Below are 24800 nucleotides of genomic sequence, written 5' to 3'. Positions count from 1 at the left end.
TACATTTTTTTATATCATCTGTATTGAAAATACCAGCGCTACACTTCTAATTCCCCAATACGTTTGAGCAGCAAATCAATTTTAGCATTCAGTTTCCGTTTCCTATGTGTCCCCATAGCGATAAGTATACCTCTCATGATGCATTTATGTGTATCCCATAAACAAAAAGGTGTTATTTCCCCTGTATTGTTTATTGAAAAAAAAGAATCCAAAAAAAGAATCCAACTCTTGCTTTAATTTTCCTTTGCATTTGCTCTCCTTGAGGAGAGGTTCATTGATCCTCCTCTGCTCCACTGCTACTTGCAGTTTTCACATTCACCGACCACTGTGAATAAATGATGTGGCCCAGTAGGCAGAGCCTCTAATGGACTCCTGGAGGTACTGGACAGGATATTGGTTCTTCAGGATGGATGTGTTTGAATTTGTGGTAAGGAATGCCTTGCATGAAATGTCATGCACATGAAAGTTTCTGTTCCAGACTTTGTTAATATTTGGTAAAAGGTATGCAGCCAACATGCTTCTGGGATTATGACTCCCCCTTTTTCAAGGTTCTTAGTGGTAAAATGGGTGTTTGCCCTGGACCTACTTGGGGGGACCTTATAGGGGTCTTCATTAATTCTCTACATCAGTGCTATAAATAAATGGTATAAAAACAATATCAGAGAACGTGTAAGGAATGGAATGGGGCTGTGTTTGCCCTTCTTTGTCTGCAATGCAAAGGAATCTCAGTAGGTTGTACTACATGCAGAGAAACACAAAGCAGGTAAGACAGGTGGTGCAAACCACATCAGACATACATCAGTGCTATAAATAAATGGTATAAAAACAATATCAGAGAACTTGGAAGGAATGGCATGGGGCTGTGTTTGCCCCTCTTTGTCTGCAATGCAAAGGAATCTCAGTAGGTTGTACTACATCCAGAGAAACACAAAGCAGGTCAGACAGGTGGTGCCAACCACATTGCACATATTGTAGAAATATACTATTAACAAAACAAAAAAAAATGGGCAGGCCTGTTGGACTACTTGGTCTTTTTTCTGCCATCACTTTCTATGTTTCTACGATTGTAATTAAATGGGGGATCTGCTGATTTGAGTTTGATGTGCAGCCAAAACATGAGCACTCAAATGGGCTGGATTTCTGGAGAACCTCTATTCCACAGCCAGGCAGAAACACCACAGCAGAAAAGAACTGAAGATGGCCAGTGACCATTCTAAAGACCTCATTTTCATATTAAACGAAAAAAGAGAAAACAACCTCCCAAACTGTTCAAAATTTTGGAGGTTGCTTTCTGCACCTAGAACAATTAATGACACTAAATAAGCATGTGATACTTCTAATTATCTTTATTAATTACCCGAAGGTGTATTGCTGACATGAAGGACATTTCAGACATTTACAGGCAATTCATTATAGGCATAGAGGAAGTGTCTCTGATGAGAAGCATGATAGTTTCCACCTGGATCTCTCCAATCTTCAGACTTCTTCTACGGATCCATCATCCTTAAAAACATGTAAGAAATATTGCAATGTGGTTAGTCAGTGCTTGGAAAAAGGGAAAAGAAAACAGAAAAAGAAAAGGAAAAGACTTTAAAGTGGCTGGGCTGGAAATTCTTGTTGTAGGTGGAGCTGTCCTTCTTAGCACTTGTACACACGGTCGGAGATTCCGACGGAATGTGTCCGATCGGACCGTTTTGTTGGATATTTCGACTGTGTGTGGTCTACATCGGACAGTTTCCGTCAGAGTTTCTGACGGACCAAGTTTTCCAACTTGTTGGTAAAATTTTCCGACAAAATGCTCAAATCGGACATACTCCGATCATGTGTAGAGAATTCCGATCGGACAAAGTGCCACGCATGCTCACATCAAATTCCTACACCAAAGCTATTGGCTACTAGCCTGAACGTAGTCCCGTCATAACAAAATAATGTCATCGCGTCAGATTTTCCAACAACTTTGGACAAAATCCGACGGACAGAATCCAACGGATTTGGTTGTCGGAATCTCCGACCGTGTGTACAAGGGCTTAGATACTACATGTATTGTAGTGTAATAGAAGTTACTTGTTGTTCTCTGTGTTTGAATTCGATGTGTTATGTGTACTGGATGTTTAATGCACCATTATTGAACAATTTTTTTACTTTTATTATATTTTTTTTGGCTCCCCTGTGCGAGCTTATAAAGCCGGTACAATAATTCTTACCAACAACTATCTTGCTGTAATTTAAACCAGTGAGCAGATCAAGTGGAAGGTAGATGGACTTACTTGAGCAGGGAATTTGCTATTGTAGTAATTTATGGGCCTAATATCAACAGCAAGCTATTTTTTCATTAACTGCTTCAATTCACCAAAACTCACCAATATCAGGATGGAATTATCATTAGTGGAGAATTCAGTTACATGCTCTCTTCTAAGCAAGACAGATTTACAGTTTCCAAAGCCTCATCAGGTCCAACATGTGTTCAGTCTGCCCATCTCTACATGTATATGTTGTCCAAGACTGTTGACCTTAATGATGTCTGGAGACATCTTCAACCTTTAGAATGGCATTTCACCCATTTCTCCACCCTCACCAGTTTAGGCTGGACACCTTTCTAGTGTTAGCATATCTGCTACCTCAGGAGGCTTCCACTGAAACTATGGTGGTCTCAGACCACTCACCTATGGTGATAACTCTTGAGGACATGGGAACAATGAAACCCCTGACTACATGGTCATTACCATCATGCCTGGCTTCAGATGATTATGCAGATTGTAATGTCATACACATGTAGGAAATGATTGGCTTATGGCCTATGTACATCCAAAAAGAAAAGTTAATTCCTTGATATTTGGAATATTGTCCTGTGATGTGACAGTAAACTGAATTCAAACAATCAATTCAAACAGAACTAGCTTCAGAAGTGACAGGTCTGTGATCACTGGTTAACCCAATATGATACCAATGTACGATAGATAGATAGATAGATAGATAGATAGATAGATAGATAGATAGATAGATAGATAGATAGATAGATAGATAGATAGATAGACATCCCACACCTATGGGGTTGATTGGAGATTGATTGGCAGATGTAACTTACATAGCACGGGATTGGTACACTCCCGACGGCACCAAGGGGTGCAGCACTTCTGATTTCCTTCACATTCACTGTCACTGGCACACTTCGGTGGCGGTGGGGGAAAAGCACATCTTGTAAAAGGAATTGGGCATGATCCAGGTTTTACTGCAATACAAAACACAGCCAGATTAAATAATACCTTACCCCAGAATTTCTAGATCTACAGGAAACTGCAAGAATATGAAGGCTACCATAATTCTTGTACAGAAAAAAAAAAAAACACTGCCTGTCTGCCTTCAGTCTGTTGATAGCCTGTTCAGTCTGTTGACAGGCAGTATCATTGGCAGAGTCAGGCAGGCAGCTATTGTTTTCAGCAGGAGGTCAGTGGTGGCATGCTCTGTATTTTTTTTCATCCGTGGTGAAATTTGCAGCGCAATGGGACAAAGTTAATCCAAGGGATTGGAAGAAAGGGCAAAATGAAGACAGGGAGCTGTCTGCGGCTACAGATGTACAGAGTCTACTAGGCTGTAGATAATGATGACAGGCTGTGTAACCTTTAAACTGACCTTACTCCAGATCAGCAGTTGATCAATCAACAAGGCTTCTGTGATAATTGATCAGAACAAATCCACTGAACCAAAGTCAATGAACAGAGGTCCGGCCCGGACAATTGTAAGGTTCTAAGTGGAAATTACACAGTAGTTCAGACAACAGGATTTTAAGATACACATCGATCAATTACTCTGTCTGTGTAGGTCAATGATTGTAACGCTATGCAGCGCTATTGCAAGCAGGTGATCGATGGCCTTGTAGATTGTAGAAAATTCTCATCATGGCTATATAGCTTCATATTAACTCCAGAAAAAGCCACTCACGGTAAGAAAACAGTAAAAGCCCGTCATGCAAAGGGTAGGCTAGCTGCCATATGACGATCCATATAAAGAGCAATGGCTCCCGGATCCCTCATATCAAGGGCTCAGCCGAGAAACATGGACTGACTCAGCAGCGAGGTGGTATGCAGGGTGGTGCTAGAGGTGGTATCTGACGCTGCAGGGGGTGACGTCAACAAGTTTCACCGGAAAACCCCGGTTTCATCAGGACACTAGTGGACTCTGTACATCTTTAGCTGCAGATGGCGCCTTGTCTTCATTTTGCACCTGCCTCCAATTCTTTGGATTAACTTTGTCCTGCAAATTTCACCACGGACTGCTACATTCAATGCAACATTTTTTATATCATAAACTTTAATTCTGGACTAGCCATTGTTAATGCCCTTTAACTGCTTTATATATATATATATATATATATATATATATATATATATATATATATTTATGGTTCAGAGCCCTATGTCCGGTACGGATAAGGATGACAAACAGGGTTAACATAAACTCACCACTTGAAATGGACCTGAAAGTGTGCCTTGGTCTAACGTATGGTATACCAAAATGAGGGGGCATACTCTAGATAAGAAATGAGGATTAAATTAAATGAACATGAAATGAAGTGAAATGAGTACTCTGTGAGGAGTATGATGCCTTGATAAATGCCCTAAAAAGGGGATGGGAGGGTGGGTATCGCACACAGGAACCGACAAGGAACACAGCAGAATGGGCTGATTAAACACCCCTCCGGGCTCCTCCCATAAATTCCAGCCACCATACTGGCCGACAAGGAACACAGCTGAATGGGCTGATCAGTTACCCCTCCGGGCTCCTCCCATAAATTCAGGCCACCATACTGGCCTTCTAACTTATGGTTCAGAGCCCTATGTCCGGTACGGATAAGGATGACAAACAGGGTTAACATAAACTCACCACTTGAAATGGACCTGAAAGTGTGCCTTGGTCTAACGTACAGTATACCAAAATAAGGGGGCAAAAACATTCTGGTAGGGGATAGTTCTTTATTAATTGAGTTTGATCATTGAGTGAGTTTAATAAATGCCTGAGCCATTTCCACGTGAGGGTTGTGGCTATACTGGGCGAAGCAGGCAGACTCCTACCTGCCTAGCCTTTCAATGACATGGTCTGGGACCCCGTGACAGGTGGTGTGTCAGGAATTTTTGAAGGCCCTACAGGCCGTCTGGTAGGTGGAGCATGTTGGGGAGAAAGTGAGAAGTTGACGAGCTTGGTCTAGCTTGGTCTAGCTGGGGGTTTAGCTGAGACCGATCAAGGATAACGGCTGATACTGGATCGGCTCCAGTTAAACACGACAGCGCATCTGCTGCGAGATTGCTCTAGCCCAGGAACAATGTACAGTCAACTTTAACTGAATTTATAATGACCGCTATACCAGCCTACACAGGAAGGACATGACTGCTAAGGACTTAGACCTATCTTTGCAATAATCTCTGCTGGTTTTCGGTGGCGAAGGCCATAGTTTGCCCTGTCGAGCAACGACCCCGGAGCTGTGCGGCTGTTACTATGGGACAGAGCTGCCTGATGGGGTGTAGCTAAAGAGAGAGGAAATCCGGGTAAACCCGGGGTTTAAGAATATTTCTGGAGGCTGTGGTCCTGTATACCAATGGTGGGGAAAAATTGCAGCGAAGCCTGTGATGGTCGCTACATCTGACACTACCTGGGGTGATAGGGGCGAGATAGACAGTATGAACATTGATATACCCATCTACATAGTTCGGAACCTCTGACATTGAAAGATTTGCGGCGTCCAGATTAAGGATCTGACAGGGGTCCTGAATCTGGGAGGGGTAGACGAGGATGCATGACATAAAGATCAACCCTGGGGAACGACCATATTGCAGAACTGAGCATTCTCGAAACAGACTGAAGCTGCTTCTAGGTATACCTCTGTGTGTGGGTGAAGTGTTTGAAAAACTGACCTGATAGGGTCAGCTTATCAAGGGGGAAACTGGCGTGCGAGGATATTCTACATGTCCCTAAAGATGACAGTTTTGTGATGGGCAAGCGTTTAGCGTTAGCTACAGGCTGATGCTTCTGGATACCAGTTAGAGGGGATCTTACTGTATGGGCCGTAAACAGAGACAGCTCACCGGGGTCCTGTAAGGATAGAAATGTCGGATGCTGGCTAGATATAGCCTGATAGTGTTATGAGAAGAAGCCAGCTGCGTGTGGCAACTTGACATCGGGTGTAGAACGGAAGCTGAACTCAACTGCCCAAAGGGAGACATGACCGTCAGGAACGGCGAGTGGCTCGTACGAAAATGTCACTGGGGCCAAGTGGCCAAATGAGTACCGCTGAAAATGATGTGTGGCTGAGTGCCATCAAAAAAATGCTTGCAACGATTACAAGTTATGCTAAGTTGCGCGCCTAGCCGTGATAGCAAGTGTTGCGCTTAAATGTGTGCTTACAACGATAGCAAGGGAGTTAATGTCACTGGAGATGTGTTTGAAGTGGCTGTGAGCAATATGACTGCATGTGCTTGCGAAGACTGAAGAAGTTATGCCAGGATGCATGCTTGCTATGATTGCAAGAAGTTATGCTAGGATGCATAGTTAGCTAGGATGAAAAGACAAAAGTCCACCCAGCCCACGACAAAATCAACAATTTAGACAAACAACATTGCACAACCCGACACACCCAATGCTATACCCACAGCTGATCCAGAGGAAGGCAAAAAAAAAAAAACGCAGAGCATGCTCTAATTAGCTACAGCAGGGGAAAAAATTCCTTCCTGATCCCTCAAGAGGCAATCAGATTTCTCCCTGGATCAACCTACCTTCAATATAGCACCTCATTATTTTACGTACGTTAGGAAAGTATCCAGGCCTTACCCAGAGCAATGCACTGAGCCAGCCAGAACTGCTTGCCACCAAGGATAGCAGTAAGTTTGTGCCTGGGGCTTGCTTAGCGACAACTGCAACGTTTATGCTAGGATGTGTGCTAGCAACCATTGCAAGAAGTCTATGCTTGGATGCGTGCTTGCAACGGTTGCAAGAAGTTTATGCTTGGATGTGAGTCTGCCATGATTGCAGGGAGTTATGCCTGGGTGGGACTTTTTTTTTTGTGGACGTTTGTGATTGGATGCATGTTAGCAACAACTGCACAAAGTTGTACTTGGATGTGTCCGAAATGAATCCGATATGAATCGGATGTAGGTATGGAATGAATCCTATGAATTCGTTGTATGCAATAAATCTGACATAAACGATAGTGGAGTGTATGAAATGAATCCGATATGAAGTGTCGAGTTATACCCGTAAGGCTGGAATGACGGGTGCGGATCAATGCGTTGCTGGTTTGAGTAGATTCGACTCGATAAGCGATGAGTATGTGAAATGAAATAAATGAAATGTTTGCCGTGATATAGGCAAGAATAGGTATGTTGTGATTAACGATGAGTTTAGACTGTGGAGCATAGAACGAAATGAGGTCAAGACAACTGGGGCATGCCTAGACGAATCAGTGCGTGGTGGATGCTACTGGATTCGACTGACCTGCAAATATGAAAGCAGAACTAGTTGAGAGCTCCATACCTGTCACAGACAACTGGCTAAATGGTGACTTTAATGGGGGTGGTGAGTTTGAAATGAAATGAAATGAAACAAAATGAAATGAAATGAGACGAACAAACACAAAAAAAATGTTGCCTTTAGGTGAGAATCTGCCATGACAGAGGCATGACTCAGTTGTGTCGCAGACGCAACTGACAGCGAACCGGACTCTGGACCATGTACTGAAATGAGGCAATTAGTGAAATGAGGCCAATGAGCAAGGCCCCTGCCAGGGATCGGAACATTGTAGAACAACTGGATCTTGAACCGGGGAGCAGTATGTGACAGTGAAATGAGTGAGTCCGCCATGACAGAGGCCCGGATCGCCATGCCGTAATCGACTGAGCACGAAACGGACTCTGGAGCATGTACTGAAATGAGGCCTGTCCTGGGGCACGCCAAGACGAATTTAGTGCACAGGTGTCACTATTCATCTTGGAGCGTGATAGGTGAAACGAAATGATACCCATGACAAAGACAAAAATCAGAGGGTGAGCCCATGATTGAGAAATTAATTCTGTCTCTGGAGCATGTACCGAAATGAGGCCAAACAGCTAGGCACACCGGAACGAATCGGTGCATCTGAAAAAGGCAACAGGATTCGAATCGGAGCGTAATAAGTGACACGCCATGACAGAGACAAGAATCTACGACTGGACCGATGATTTGACAAAGAATCCATCTCTGGAGCATGTACAGAAATGAGGCCAAACAGCTAGGCACACCGGAACGATTCGGTGCATCTGAAAAATGCAACAGGATTCGAATCGGAGCATAATAAGTGACATGCCATGACAGAGACAAGAATCTACGACCGAACCGATGATTTGACAAAGAATCCATCTCTGGAGCATGTACAGAAATGAGGCCAAACAACTGGGCGCACCGGGGCGAATCGGTGCATACCTGAAATGTGACTGGATTCGTAACGGAGCGTAATATGTGACAAGAAATGATATGCCATGACAAAGACAAGAATCAGGGACTGCGCCTGAACCTGCGAGTGACTCTGTCTCTGGAGCATGTACTGAAATGAGGCCGAAAAACTGGGGCACACCGAAGCGAATCGGTGCATCGGAGATGCGACTAGATTCGAATCGGAGCGTGGTACATGACAGAAATGAATGAAATGATTCAAAATGACTTGAAATGATTCGAAATGATTCAAAATGATCCGGACTGATTTAGAACTTTCTGACATGATGAGCGACCGCCTGTAACTTTAGAAATGATTCGAACGATTCGAAAAAAAATGTGTTTTTGTTTTTTTAGAAATGACTAGGGAGTAGTCCGAAATGAATTAAATGTCTGCGAAATGAATGCCTGACGTGGCATGATCGATCTGTCACGAACGAGTGACAACGACTTCTTTCGAGAAGCTAAGGAGCAGCGATATTTTGAGGTAACAAATGCGAGCGTCACGTTAGTGAAATGTTTTGTGAGTGGTTCGTGAGTTCAGGATATCGTGTTTTAGTGACATAGTGAAAGCATAAAATGAGAAATGGGAGCCGAAGCCCTACCTGCGACGGCCGAACCAAATGCGTTGTATGACAGCGACAATTTTGAGTATTGCGACACTCGGACAATGACAACACACGAACGCTCACGAAGACAAGACAGACTGGTAACACGGACTCACAATCGGGACTAACGAACACGGGAACTCACGAACACTGAACTCACAACGTATGGTCTCGAATGGTCGGCCCTAGACCTCTTACATAGCCGATATCGCACACAGGAACCAACAAGGAACACAGCAGAATGGGCTGATTAAATACCCCTCCGGGCTCCTCCCATAAATTCCGGCCACCATACTGGCCGACAAGGAACACAGCTGAATGGGCTGATCAGTTACCCCTCCGGGCTCCTCCCATAATTTCAGGCCACCATACTGGCCTTCTAACACACACATATATATATATATATATATATATTTATTTATTTATTTATAGTGTTATTTTGATGAATTATTTTGGTGGTGTTCTGTCGTTGTTTCATGTGTGTCTTTTGTGTGTGTTTGTCTTTGTCTCCAGACCTTTAGTTTGTTCTTAGTGTTAGTTGTAGGACTGCTGTAATTTTATTATTGATTTTTTTTCCATTAATTCAATTAAATTGTTTATTAATTTACCTTGTTTATCAATTTATTTTCAGCCCAGTAATTGATTAAGAGGACTTTTTTATGTGGCACTTTGCACTGAGTCATATGCAATTCGCGGACCTCCAGCTGTTGCAGAACTACAAGTCCCATGTGGCCTAGCACAACTCTGACAGCCACAAGCATGACACCCAGAGGCAGAGGAGTGATAGGACTTGTAGTTTTACAACAGCTGGAGGTCCACTAATTGCCTATCCCTGCAGCCTAGAGGAACCCTTGAAATAATAAGGTCTTGGGGAACCCCTGCTAAAGCGTGTTCATCAGGGTTCAATGAGAGAAATATCACTTATATTGGTAGGCAGTGAGAAGAATGCCACCCTTATTGTCAACTAAAAAGATTATTAGTGCCATGCCACTAGTTCTGAAAAGTGGAATTTGCCCTGGAACGATGCAGGCACCATCAGATGAGAAGTCAATTGATCACAGCTCAAGGAACCCCTTATGAACCTCTGAAGGAACCCTGATTAAGAATAGCTTTTCAAAAAGATAATTGGTTTGGTGCCATCAGCCACAGTTCAAGGGACCTCTAGCAACCCCTAGAGAAATCTTAGGTTTCCTTGGAACTCTATTTGAGAATGGCTGATCAAAAAGATTATTAGTTCTACCAAGTGATGTTGGCCCCGGAAGTAGGCAGGCACCATCCTGGCAGGCACCACATGGATATGCTCCATCAAACAGAAAAGGGGGTCATGTAGGCACATTGAAGAGGGTCAAGCAAAACCTTTAACCTTGTTTGAATTCTCCTAACCCAACCCTGCCATCTCCACCAGCTTCTTTTCCAAGGTCACACCTCTTCTACAGCTGATCGAAGACAAAATGTCCTCAAATCACCCTCATGCCCAATTGTCTTAATGCCAACTTAGCAAAACTGCTGGCTTTGCAGCTACTCTCATTACATTTCATGGAATCTGTCCCCTTTCCTAAAATGTATGTCCTGTGCCACACCACAATGGCCGGCACCAGCCACCATTATTTGTTTGCTCTGAAGGCCCCCTCTGCCCTTCACCAGCATGTGGAACATAATGTGACTGTGCTGCTGGACTACTTTGTCAGGTACACATTACTAGAGACATATATGCTCAGGGGGTACTACTTATCCTTCATGCCACACTGGTTCAAACTTATGGGCGATAGGAAGGATGCAGGATGGCGAATACAATCCTTCCAGCCAGTGCCTCACAGTGTACAGTATATTGTGACAGTGCTAGGCACTGTTTTGTGGAATTGAAGACAACACAAGGTTCTCATGGCCGCAGAGAGAGGAGCTCCAGAGTTTTGGGTCTGAATGGACAAAACTGTTTTTTTTTTGTTTTCTAAAGGTTTTTTAATCAGGGTAATCCTAATTAGGGTCTGGAGTCCAGATGCTTTGAAGAGCTTTAGGAGTTAAGAAACCTCACAGTAATTTGGAGCTCTACCCTCCCCAGGAGTTAGTGAGGCTGCAAGAGGGCAGCCAAGAGCGTGCATGTGTGCCCAGTGAGAGTGCAGAGAAAAATCTGCGAGAAGCACTGGGTGGAAGGTGAGCACAGTGGTGCAGTGTATCGGTCTGAGAAAACGTACCAAAGGCCTATAGTTTTAGGCAGGTGGTAGAGAATGTTCTCTTTTAAGGTGCCTCCTACCCCTTGGATAAAGCTGGGAGAACAGAACCTGAGGGGGGATGGGTCAGACTAGAGAGGAGGAGGAAGTAGCAACATTTATCTGCTATGCTCCTGCTCTCCCCCTCCTGGGGGAGGGCATGGTGCCCTGGAGTTCCCCATCCTATCGCCAGGAAAGAAAAGAGAGAACATTAGTTTACCCCTCTATCCCTCCCACCCTTAGCCAGGAAGAACATTAGGCCCATACATCTGCAGGGACATGAGCAGCCACCGGCAGAGCCTGGGAGCAAGAGTCTGTCCATTATTGGAATTGTGTTGATCCACTAAAGTCATGTATCCAATGAGGTTTTCAGGAAAGAAAACTACCCACCTCCAGCCTCTTGGTGCCTTTATTTGGTAAAAATGTTGCTCGACAGAGAGTGAGTTCTACTGGTGTCCCCTGGCTTGGAGAAGGTGCTCGGTGATTGGAAATCCTGGTAGTGAAGGGGATGAAGCACACAGCCAGGAGGATGGGTTGGAGGTTGGTCTCTGCCTGCCACCTACACATTGGAGAGAGTCGTTGGACAAAGTCCTCTATTGCCCAGAAGGTCAGTGGTTCTTTGGCGGTTGGCTCAGGCAGTTCACTTTGCCCACACGCGAGGCAACTCACTACCCACCAACAAGTTTAAGGCCTGAGCAGCACTGCTGCAAAAAAAAGCCAGGAGGCTAAAGGATATTTTGTTTTCATATTTTGAAATGATGATGGAAACCCCTGGAGGGCATTCAATTGTTTTTGAACCTTTTCTTACTTTTCAATAAAAGTTGGCCAACAAGCCCTAAATAGTATTTTTTGGCATGGATTAACCTCACTGGGAAGCACTACACTTGAGCTAACAGCCACCTGTTTGGTGATTTACACATTTCTCAGACTTCTTTCATATACCTTTCAGGACCTCTGATCTGCTGATCCACTTCGGGTGGTGCACCTCTCCCTTGCATGCCCTTCAGGCTCACCTGGACACACAGTCATCACTTTGCAGGAGCAGACAGGTTATCTCTGTGCCCAAAAAGGTTGCTTGCCCCAGGATACATTATAAATGCTACTTATCTCAGCTCACATAATAAATTATGTACTTTACAGTATAAAGAAGTCCAATGGTGGGCACCACACTCAGAGGAGACCAAAGACTCATGGCCCTGTACTGTAGCAGAGCCAGACAGAATTTATAAAGATACTGTCATGCATTCCCAGTTGGTACTCATTTAAAAGTTGAGTTGTAAAATCAGTCCCAAGGCAACTTCTGATATGATTATTGCATATAACAAATGTGAGTTAGATTTTAATTCCTATACAGTCTGGTAGGGTGCTCCAAAGTGGGGATCTTAGTACCAGACAGAGCACTAAGCATCATTGCTGAACAACAACTGCAAGAAATCTATTTACAGGCTACATCACCTTGGGGGGCACCTTGTTTCTGGGAGAACACTGTAGACTTGCATTAAGCAGTAAAGCGCCTTCTCTGAACATCAGAGCTGGGAGCTTGGCATATATGTGTATGAGGAACTACAGCTGTCCATGCAAATATACAGAATAATCACAAGCTAAAAGATTAATAAGGTTTATATCTAGGAACACTATAAAATACTCAATTACGACCCTGCCCATGCTCCATGGAGCCTGTGCAGCCCCCTGTACTCCTGGATAGCCACTGAAAGGCTACAGGAGGAAAATGGAAGGGAATGGTTCCTCTACATGCTGCCGCTGCTTCCCCTCCTATCAACTTCTTGCTGTGATCGGGCTCCTGAGTACTCCCCCCCCCCCCACACCCTCCCCCTCAACCCTTGCAGTGCTTCTGTTTCCCCCCTCCCCTGTCCTGCTGGCTAATGCTGGGGATCTGTCAGAATGGAGAGCAGGGTAGAGGCCGGTAAATGTGTCATTTACTGCCCCCTTCATTGTCTTAATGGATAGAGTCAGTGATCCGTACCAATCATTCATAGCTAAGGCATAGTAAGCTGTGTTTACTATGCTTTAGTTTGTGGATGAACAGGGAGCTCTGTACAGAGCTATTCCTGTGTATGCATTCTGTGAATCTGAGGCTGCAGAGATGAAGATTGAGAGCAGTGTCCGTTCTCTGTCTGTCTAGACCCCTGATATCTCACCTAATCCTCCAAACGGGGGTATTAAAAAAATGATTAAAAACAATACAAAAATAAAATTGTAAATAAATACAAAAACTAAAACAAAAAAAACGATCTACACTAGTGGTGGAACTACCAGGGTTGCAGAGGTCGCACTTGGGACTGGGCCCTGGCGTTCCACCACTGTGGGGGGGGGGCCCAGATGGGGGTCAGGGTGGCCCTTTATGGTTTCTTGCACCAGGGCTCTGAAGGTTCTAGTTATATTTCTGCTGCAATACCTTTATAAAGTTGAGAAATAATAGTTTTGGTTATATGGAAATTTCCAAATCACAAGGGGTATTCCATTACCTTTGACTGTTGGCGTGCACTGGAGTCTGCACTTGTAGTAACAGCATCGCTCGGTGCCTTGGCACTGGTCATCACTCTGGCACAAGGGTGCAAATTTCGTAGTTATACACACCGAGTCATCGAAGTATGGGCAGTCATTTTGCTTGACTGCAGAGAGAGAAAATAGCTGTGATGAGGATGGAAGGAAGTAGAGGCTGAGAAACTGATACTGGACTAAAGACTGAGAGCAGAGACTGTTGAGTGCCAGCTGGGACTATGAAGGATGATGAGTGCTGGTTGGGACTGTGAAGGGTGATGGGTGCTGGTTGGGACTATGAAGGGTGATGAGTGCTGGTTGGGACTATGAAGGATGATGAGTACAAGCTGGGACTGAAGGGTGATGAGTGCAGGTTGGAACTATGAAGCTATGAAGGTTGGGACTATGAGCCACCCCATCAAATCATTCTCTGCGGCTATTACCTTTTGTACCACCACCCCCTCCCTTTAGAATGTAAGCTCTACGAGCAGGGCCCTCCTGTACCTTTTGTATTGTACTGTAATTGTGCTGTCCCCCCTATACATTGTAAAGCGCTGCGTAAACTGTATATATATATATATATATATATATATATATATATATATATATATATATATATATATATGCGCTATATAAATCGTGAATAATAATAATGAGTGCAGGCCGTCATTATGAAGGGTGATGAGTGCAGGTTGGGACTATGAAGGATGATGAGTGCAGGCCGGGATTATGAGAGTGATGAGTGCAGGCTAGGACTATGAAGGATAATGAGTGCAGGCCAGGACTATGAAGGGTAATGAGTGCAGGCCAGGACTATGAAGGGTGATGAGTACAGGTCGGGACTATGAAGGGGGATGAGTGCAGGCTGGGACGAAGAAAGGTGACAAGTGCAGGTTGGGACTATGAGGAGTGATGAGTGCAGGCCGGGGCTATGAAAGTTGATGAGTGTGGGCTGCGACTATAAAAGGGTGATGAGTGCATACCTGTACAATCAAGGGTAATGAGTGCAAGCCAGGGCTATGAAAGGTGACAAGTGCAGGCAGGGAGGATGAAAGGTAATAAGTTGGGACTATGAAAGATGATGAGTGCAGGCAGGGAGGATGAAAGGTAATAAGTTGGGACTATGGTTGGGACTATAAAAGGTGATGAGTGCGGGCTGGGACTATAAAAGGGTGATGAGTTCAGGCCAGAATAATGAAGGGTAATGAATGCAAGCCAGGACTATGAAAGGTGATGAGTTCAGGTTGGGACTATGAGGGGTGATGAGCGCTGGCTGGGACCATAAGAGGTTGATTAGCGAAGGCCAATCACTATATTAATGTTTATCTAAAGTTTATATATTTAAACTGATGTTCTATATCTGTGTGTACTACATTTAATTTAATACATTGCAAAGGATTCCCAGAAAGAGACAACAGAGTATTAGTTGCCTCCTTTCCCACTACCTTGGAGGAGGAGGAGTCTCTGCTCTGACTCTCTTATATGTAGACATTTCAGCTTCAGCTACCTATCTCTGTAAACATCATTTTAACAACAGGAAGCATTGAGAAAAGTTGAAATACATCTGAAGATGTAGATTTAGATGAAGATGTCTCTCTTTCTGTTTATGTCTCGGACAACAGGTCATGTTTTTATGATCTCATCGTATTCTCAGACAGATTGTAAAAATTTACCGTCCAATGGCAGCATACATCGTCTTCTACCCCCCGAGAAGCAGCACTTTTTCTTCCCTTTGCAGTCTCTATCTCTCTTACATTTCTTCTCCAACATGGAGCCCTCATCTGGGAGATTCACATCTGCAGGACATTTACCAGGTTTCCCCCGTGGGAAGAGTACACCTGAGGGGGTTATGAGGTGAACCACAAATTAACCACACATATTGTTTAGATATACACACACATACTGTACATACACTATATTGTCCAAAGTATTGGGACACCTGCCTTTAAACGCACATGAACTTTATTGGCATCCCAGTCTTAGTCCGTAGGGTTCAATATAGAGTTGGCCCACCCTTTGCAGCTATAACAGCTTCAACTCTTCTGGGAAGGCTGTCCACAAGGTTTAGGAGTGTTTCTATGGGAATGTTTGGCCATTCTTCCAGAAGGGCATTTGTGAGGTCAGGCACTGATGTTGGACAAGCAGACTTGGCTCGCAGTCTCCACTCTAATTTATCCCAAAGGTGTTCAAGGGGCCATCCCCAAACTGTTCCCACAAAGTTGGGAGCATGAAATTGTCCAAAATGTCTTGGTATGCTGACGCCTTAAGAGTTCCCTTCACTGGAACTAAGGAGGCCAAGCCCAACCCCTGAAAAACAACCCCACACCATAATCCCCCCTCCACCAAATGATTTGGACCAGTCTAAGGTATTTAGAAAGAGTCATGACTGCGATCACTGAAAACTTTCCTCTTCAGAGAGCCCTATCCTGCCTCCATCTAACAACTGTACTATTTTCTCCATTAGCTCATCCCCCAAAGCTATTAGCATTTTGTATAATTTGACCCTCCCTCCTAGATTATAAACTCTAACGAGCAGGGCCCTCTGATTACCTTGTATTGAATTGTATTGTGATATCTGCCCTAATGTTGTAAAGCACTGCGTAAACTGTTGGTGCTATATAAATCCTGTATAATAATAATAATGACGGGTTTTTTGAAGTTGTAATTTTTTTGTCATAATTTTTTGAAAATTAGAAGAAATCAAAAAGAAATAAAATATTTTCACAATTTTTTTGTGCAGTACAGTGTTGTCTCATAATGGGTGTGGTGGTGATCAGGGATCAACACACTGTGACCAGAGAAATATAATGTTACCATAGTGACAGTGTACTACTCTGGGGAAGCGATCAGTTTTTTTTTTTAACCACTTACGGACCACCCGCCTTAATTATACGGTGGCTGTTTGAAGAGGAATACCATTGTTATGGCAGCAGATAACTGCTATAGCCCCAGTATCCTCTTCTTCAGCGGGTGGTCCACTTTCAGATAAAAGTGGTCTCTGCAGCAGATTTGCCGCACTATCACTTTTATTGGGGTGGGAGAGGCTCCCCCCGCCATGCTCCAGTGGTCTTCAGCGCTTACCGGATCACGTCCTCTCCCCTTTATGCCTGGCTGCCGAGTGAGGGGAAGATGGCCCCCACTCGGCTCCATAGCATTGATTGGCAGAAGCAACGTCACACTTCACTTCCACCCAATGCTCTTAAATTAGCATTTTTTATTTATTTTTTTTCAAAATACATTTTAGTGTAAATATTAGAGCAAGAGAAATAATTGTAGCCCTAGACCTTCTCTGTAACTCAAAACTGATAACCTGTAGAAATTTTTAAATGTCGCCTATGGAGATTTTTTAAGGGTAACAGTTTGTCGCCATTCCACGAGCAGGCGCAATTTTGAAGTGTGACATGTTGGGTATCAATTTACTCAGCGTAACATTATCTTTCATAATATAAGAGACAATTGGGCTAACTTTACTGTTGTCTTATTTGTTAATTCAAAAAATTTGACTTTTTCCAAAAAAAAAGTGCGCTTGTAAGACCGCTGCGCAAATACGGTGTGACAGAAAATATTGCAACAACCGCCATTTTATTCTCTAGGGTGTTAGTAAAAAAAAAAAAATATATATATATATATATTATATATATATATATATATATATTGTAGACATGTCACTGGAGAAGTGATCGAGGGGGTGTACATCTCACCTAGGTTGCTACACAGTGTGAGATGGTAAATCCAGGATGGATCAGTTTCTCAGCAGCGATATGCTGCTGAGTTGTTATTTAATTTTGCCGGGCCTGGGTTTATATGGAATGGCAGGTAGGTTTGGTAGAGGGACCTGTCATTCCACATCCCCCGATCCAGTTCTGGGTTTTGGATCAGGTGAGCTTTGATCCTAATTAGCCTGGGAAGCTAAAGGCTCTGCAGGGTCTGCAGGTGATTGCTCTCAGCCAGGGAATGAACAATCTGTGTGTTGAAGGAAGCTGCAAGCACAGCCACTGCTGGAGCTAAAAACTCACCCTGCGATATCCAGGCGAAAGACGCTGTGTTTGTAAGTGTCAGATAGGTGAGCAGAACCTGTTAGTAAGCGCCCAGCCGGGCTAGGACTTTTATTTTTGTTGTACTTAGAAAGCACGGTGTTGCTGTATATTTTGTTTGCTGGACTGTTTGTACCACGAATAAACGCCAAGATCTGCTTTATAAATTCCAAGTCTGCTGTGAACTGTGTCCAAACACACCCTACCCCGGGAAGATCCCTTACAATTGGTGGAGGTAGCGGGCAACACGGTTGCTAGGGGCAACGGTGTGGACAGACTTGGCTACAGCTGCTTATGTCTTGGGTGAAAGCTGCAACTACACTCCAAGAACAGTCCAGCAACATGGAGGAGATGCTGAAGCAGTTTATGCAAGTGAGTTTGCAACAACAGCAACGACATGAACAGTCCATGGCTGCACAACAACAACTTATCGAGCACCTGATAGCAATTCGAGAGGCGCCTGTGGTTGCTAATCCACCCACAGTGATGGGAGCCGCTCCAGAGATTTTTTTTGGGAGAAGGACTGTGCAGAAAGCGCTGCAAAAGATGACTGCTGAGGACGATATTGAAGCCTATCTAACAGTATTTGAGCGCGTGGCTGAGCGAGAGAAGTTACCAGCCGCTGAGTGGGCAGAGGTAATTGCGCCCTATTTAACAGGTGAACCTCAAAAGGCCTACTATGACCTCAGTGAGCAAGAGGTTAAGGACTATACTCGGCTAAAAGAGGAGATACTACTGCAGTCCGTGCCCGGAGGGTACGCAACTGGAGCTACAGTCTGGACAAATCAGCGAGGTCCCAGATGTATGACCTAATCCATTTGGCAAGAAAGTGGTTGGAGCCAGACACTTCTACTCCTGCACAAATCCTAGAGAAGGTCGTGATGGATCGCTACCTCCGAGCGCTTCCTACTGACCTGCAACGCTGGGTGGGACAAGGTGATCCTAAGAATGCAAACGAACTTGTCAACCTTGTGGAGAGGTTCCAGGCGACTGAGGACTACCTCCGTGATGTTCCTGCAGCATCTTCACCTCCCCGGAGCGCCAGATCTGTGCCGTCAGCTGGTAAGAGACTTCCATCTATTGGGGGAGTGTGGAGGGGTGCTGATGGAGGGAAAAGGGCTCAAGTGGTGTCTCAGGGACAAAAGACTGGTGATGGTCCCGGGTGGCTAAGGGGCTCTGAAAAGGACTCCTTGCCAAAGAGACCAGGCCCTATCCAGTGTTGGAGATGCCATGAGGCGGGACACGTGTCGGCCCATTGCCCTCTTACCTCTGAACCCATGGAATGTGACGCTAGCCGGCGTCAGTCGCTATTTGCGGAACCATCTTGTGCTGCAGTTCCTGGACTAGAGACTGAACCGCAAATCTGCAACATCACAATCAATGACTTTCCTGTTAAAGCGTTAATGGACTCAGGAAGCCTTGTAACCTTGGTGCATGCTAGCCTGGTGACTGGGGACTTAGAGTCTAAAAAGCATATGAGCGTTGTGTGTATACATGGTGATACAAAAGTGTACCCTATAGTGCTGGCTAAAGTCGGGACTGAACAAGGCACAGTACAATATGAAGTGGGTGTGGTTAAAAACCTCATGCATAATGTAATATTGGGGCGCGATTTTCCTTTATTCTGGGCTCTCTGGGAAAAAAGAAAAATCCCCAAAAGGAGTGAGGATACCTCTAAGGTGGTTGCCTTGTCCACTGTGAATGATAAAAGTGTACAGGATGAAAATGATTGTTTTCCTTTGCAGGTCCTGGCTGGGGAGGAGGAGGCTCCTCCCACTGAGCAAAATATACTAGACTTAGAGGTGTCTAGCGATAATTTTGGGGCTGCACAATTACAGGACCCCACTCTCAAAAATGCGAGAGAGCAGGTTGCTGTTATGAACGGGGTACCTCAGGAACCAGATGCTGAAAAAAGATTTCCACATTTTTCGGTGACTAATGATCTTTTCTATAGAGTCAATAAGGTTAAGGATGAGATTGTGGAACAGCTTCTGGTACCTAAGCCGTACCGGCGTCAGGTGCTTGACATGGCACATAACCATGTTCTTGGGGGACACTTGGGGACTGACAAAACGCGAGAGAGGGTTCTCCAGAGGTTTTTTTGGCCGGCCATATATGATGACATTAAAAAATACTGTGAGTCGTGCCCCACATGTCAGGTTAGTGCCCCAGTGTCACATTTTCGCAGTCCTTTGGTTTCGCTCCCTATTATAGAGGTGCCTTTTGAGCGTATTGCCATGGATTTAGTGGGTCCCATTGTAAAGTCAGCTAGAGGACACCAGTATATTTTGGTAGTCCTGGATTATGCGGCCCGCTATCCTGAGGCTGTACCCTTAAGAAACACTGCATCTAAAACAATTGCACGTGAGTTGTTTTATATGTTCTCTAGGACTGGGATCCCCAAAGAAATCCTAACTGACCAAGGTACGCCATTTATGTCGAAAGTAATGAAGGAATTATGCAGACTATTTAAAATCTCACACATCCGTACCTCTGTATACCACCCCCAGACGGACGGATTGGTGGAGAGATTTAATAAAACTTTGAAACATATGTTGAAGAAAGTGGTGGCAAAAGATGGTCGTGACTGGGATCATTTATTACCCTACCTCATGTTTGCTATTAGGGAGGTGCCCCAAGCGTCCACAGGGTTCTCACCATTCGAGTTGGTCTATGGTCATCACCCTAGGGGTCTACTAGACATTGCAAAAGAGACATAGGAGAATGAGTCCACCCCATACAAGAGTGTTATTGAGCATGTAGCACAAATGCAGGACCGTATAGCCACTGTAATGCCCCTGGTAAGGGAACACCTCCAGAGGGCTCAAGAGGCCCAAAGTAGAATTTACAACCGGTCCGCAAGAATCAGGACATTCAACCCAGGCGATAGGGTCCTTATACTAGTCCCCACTGTTGAGAGTAAATTCTTGGCGAAGTGGCAAGGTCCCTATGAAATTGTTGAAAAGGTCAGTGAGGTGAACTACAAGGTGCACCAACCAGGTAGAAGGAAGCCTTTCCAAGTTTATCACATAAACTTGATCAAGCCCTGGAAAGACAGGGAATCCTTGGTGGCGACAAATACTGTTAATAATTTGTCACCACCAATCCCTCCAGTCAAGGTAGGTGATACTCTATCAGTGTCACAGAAACAGGAGGCTCAGGAATTTTTACAGAAAAACAAAAACAAGTTCTCTGACCTCCCAGGGCGTACACACCTCATCCATCATCACATTGAAACTGAGCCTAGAAGCAGAGTAAACCTTAAGCCCTATAGGATACCCGAGGCACGTAGGGAAGCCGTATCTGCCGAGGTAAAACGTATGCTTGCTCTGGGGGTAATTGAGGTGTCACAGAGTGAATGGTCCAGCCCAATTGTGCTAATCCCAAAGCCCAATGGAACTTGGAGGTTCTGTAACGATTTCAGAAAGTTGAATGAGATCTCCAAGTTCGATGCGTATCCTATGCCCAGGGTAGATGAGTTGATTGAGAAGTTGGGTAACGCCAGGTACATAACCACCCTCGATCTCACAAAGGGCTACTGGCAGATTCCACTTTCTGGTGAGGCTAAAGAGAAAACTGCATTCTCCACCCCTGATGGGCTATTCCAGTATGTAGTGATGCCATTCGGGTTACATGGAGCGCCTGCAACTTTCCAGAGGTTGATGGACTTGATTCTGCGACCACATCGTGATTACTCAGCTGCCTACCTCGATGATGTGGTCATTTTTAGCCCTGATTGGGAAAGTCACCTCTGTAAGGTACAGGCCGTGTTGGATGCCATAAGTGATGCGGGGTTGACCATAAATGCAGAGAAGTGTGCTCTAGCCCTAGAAGAGGCCAAATATCTAGGCTACATTATTGGGAGAGGGTTGATTAAGCCACAGCTAAATAAAATTGAGGCAATACAGAATTGGCCTAGACCCCTGACAAGGAAACAGGTTAGAGCTTTCCTGGATATTACGGGGTATTACCGTAGATTTGTGCCGAACTTTGCCTCAGTTGCTGCTCCACTAACCGACTTGACAAAGGGCGGAAAGACAGCAATGGTCACGTGGACCCCAGAGGCCGAGAAGGCTTTCCAAAGCCTTAAGTCTGCCTTGTGCCAACCACCTGTCTTAGTTACCCCCGATTTCAGGCGAGAATTTCTGGTCCAGACAGATGCCTCTAACACAGGCTTAGGTGCAGTACTCTCACAAGTAGTGAATGGTGAGGAGCATCCAGTGACGTACTTGAGTAGAAAACTAACCCCGGCCGAGAAAAATTATGCCATTGTGGAGCGAGAATGTTTGGCAGTAAAGTGGGCCCTAGAATCGTTAAAGTATTACTTGCTAGGCAGGAAATTCAAGTTGGTGACAGACCATGCCCCCCTAACATGGATGAAGTTAAACAAGGAGAGAAATGCAAGAGTGACTAGATGGTTTCTCTCCCTACAAAACTTTAATTTCACTGTGGAACACAGGCCAGGGAAATTACAGGCAAATGCTGACGCATTGTCGAGGGTAAGTTGTCTGTGGGGACAAAAGGCTCAGCCCTCCGGTCTGAAAAAGAGGGGGGGGATATGTAGACATGTCACTGGAGAAGTGATCGAGGGGGTGTACATCTCACCTAGGTTGCTACACAGTGTGAGATGGTAAATCCAGGATGGATCAGTTTCTCAGCAGCGATATGCTGCTGAGTTGTTATTTAATTTTGCCGGGCCTGGGTTTATATGGAATGGCAGGTAGGTTTGGTAGAGGGACCTGTCATTCCACATCCCCCGATCCAGTTCTGGGTTTTGGATCAGGTGAGCTTTGATCCTAATTAGCCTGGGAAGCTAAAGGCTCTGCAGGGTCTGCAGGTGATTGCTCTCAGCCAGGGAATGAACAATCTGTGTGTTGAAGGAAGCTGCAAGCACAGCCACTGCTGGAGCTAAAAACTCACCCTGCGATATCCAGGCGAAAGACGCTGTGTTTGTAAGTGTCAGATAGGTGAGCAGAACCTGTTAGTAAGCGCCCTGCCGGGCTAGGACTTTTATTTTTGTTGTACTTAGAAAGCACGGTGTTGCTGTATATTTTGTTTGCTGGACTGTTTGTACCACGAATAAACGCCAAGATCTGCTTTATAAATTCCAAGTCTGCTGTGAACTGTGTCCAAACACACCCTACCCCGGGAAGATCCCTTACAATATATATATATATATATATATATATATATATATATATATATATATATATATATATTTTTTTTTTTTTTTTTTTCTAACACCCTAGAGAATGTTTGATGGTTCTAAGTAAATTTCTAGCAAAAAAAATGATTTTAACTTGTAAACACAGTCTGAAAAATAGGCCCGGTCCTTAAGTGGTTAAACATTATGTTTGCTTATAGCAGTGAATTACATTGCTATAAGCAAGCATTTTATTGAATGAAACTGAATCATTCAGTTTGTTTTGTTGTGATTAGCTGTAATTGGTCAAAGCCATAGCTCCCAACTGTCCCTGATTTCGAGGGACTGTCCCCGATTTGGAGCAATGTCCCTCTGTCTCTCATTCCTCTTCATTTGTCTCTCATTTTGGTCTGATCCATATAGTTGTATATAAAATGCACTTTTTTATCTTTCAAACAGTGTTTTCTGGTGCTAAATCTTTTGTCCAAATTCTAAATCGCTGCATTTATAAATTTTAAGAGCGCATATAAAGGAATATTAGTGGTAAAAAAAAAGTCCCTTGTGGATTTAATGAACCTTTTTCTTTTTGGTAAATTCTCCTTTAAGGGGTGTGTGACAGAGTGTGTGTCCTATGCCTACATACGTTTGCTAGTAGGTGTCCCTCATTCCCATCTCAAAATGTTGGGCAGTATGGTCAACGCTAATCATATGGTACAGATGAGCTGTGATTGCCCCTATCTGTACCATGTGATCACATTGACAAATCACAGCTAGCAACAAAATTGTATACAATGAATGGCATGAAAGGAAGCCATCCAATGTGTATAGTCATGTGACCTGCTGTTATTGGTCACCTTGGTCGCATGGTAGCAGCACCAAGCCATTACTCTGATCAGATAATGCCAACGGGACACAGCCGGTAACAAACCGTGCCTCTCTGCTGCTATGCAATCGGTGCTTCCTGACAGGACATTATAAGATGTCCACTCGGGATAAGAAAGCCACCGTCCTGCGGTAAAAAAAGGTATTTCACCTTATATCAAGTAATTTGACCATCACTACTCTAAACCTTCTCCATCCTAGAACAAAATAACCAAGCATTGGAAGAGGTTTTGCACCCATCCTCATCCATGAATGATGAATATACACATTGCACAACACTCTAAAAATATAATAGACTTGCCTGCATTTTATTTGCTATATTAATATATCCAAGACATAGAGACATTTATAAGTTGGTTGAGTTATTACCTGTATTTTACATCATTTTGAATTCTTACCTAAATCTTCTTCGTCCTCGGTGGGGTCTGCAGGAGTTAGATGATTGACAGCAGTGGCTCCGGCACAGAACAGGAGGAGTAGCAGGAGGGATCCGGTCTCTGGAGACATGTTCAGTTCCTAGAAATTTTTCTGATAAGTCAGAGAGATGATGAGGCTTTTATATAGACCATATGAGGAAAAAGGAAGGGAGGCACCAGGAACAGGGTTGAGCCAGACACCACACAATGGATGATTGCAAAAGAAAGAGCTTTTTACGTACTTAGCCACTTACACAAATTCTTATTGCATTACTGGGTCCCTATAATAAACATAGGTGAATTTAATTGGTCTTGGGCTTTGATATGGAAGACGGAAGGGAGGCACTGAGAACAGGCCGAACTTGCTCCCATACAATATAAGATTGCAAAAGAAGATTCTTCTCATGTACGTTACTATGGTGCAAAATACTTGACCTTTGGGCTTTTATGACTTGTCCGAAAAAGATGGACCCTTGCCCACCCTTGTTCTTCACTAGATAAAAATGCTAAATGTAAAACTGTGTCCCTATAATGACATTGCTGAACGTTCTTTC

The 24800-nt window shown here is 44.2% G+C and overlaps 1 protein-coding gene across 1 annotated transcript; it reads right to left on the bottom strand.

The window, feature by feature from the left end:
- Window positions 1–1331: 1331 nt before the first annotated feature.
- LOC143989247 (uncharacterized) lies at window positions 1332–24395 on the bottom strand. Its single transcript, XM_077489317.1, has 5 exons — window positions 24229–24395; window positions 15445–15609; window positions 13756–13902; window positions 3086–3229; window positions 1332–1503 (listed from the first exon to the last, which is right to left on the bottom strand). Coding segments are annotated over exons 1-5 (567 nt in total). The 5' UTR covers window positions 24338–24395; the 3' UTR covers window positions 1332–1501.
- Between the last annotated feature and the right edge of the window lie 405 nt (window positions 24396–24800).

This window comes from Lithobates pipiens, unplaced genomic scaffold (genome assembly GCF_037356315.1).
Source record: "Lithobates pipiens isolate NorthernLeopardFrog02 unplaced genomic scaffold, aLitPip1_a1.2 Scaffold_18, whole genome shotgun sequence".
NCBI lineage: Eukaryota > Metazoa > Chordata > Amphibia > Anura > Ranidae > Lithobates > Lithobates pipiens.
Note: the sequence above shows the minus strand (reverse complement) of the source record. Positions and strands in the feature narration are given on the sequence as shown.

What these genes read in the sequence shown, in the direction of transcription:
- LOC143989247 (XM_077489317.1), bottom strand. Translation starts at nt 24,337, where the DNA reads ATGTCTCCAGAGACCGGATCCCTCCTGCTACTCCTCCTGTTCTGTGCC. An exon ending in CGAGGACGAAGAAGATTTAG is followed by an intron (nt 15,610 to 24,228) that starts GTAAGAATTCAA and finishes TAACCCCCTCAG; the next exon opens with GTGTACTCTTCCCACGGGGG. An exon ending in GTGCACGCCAACAGTCAAAG is followed by an intron (nt 3,230 to 13,755) that starts GTAATGGAATAC and finishes TTTGTATTGCAG; the next exon opens with TAAAACCTGGATCATGCCCA.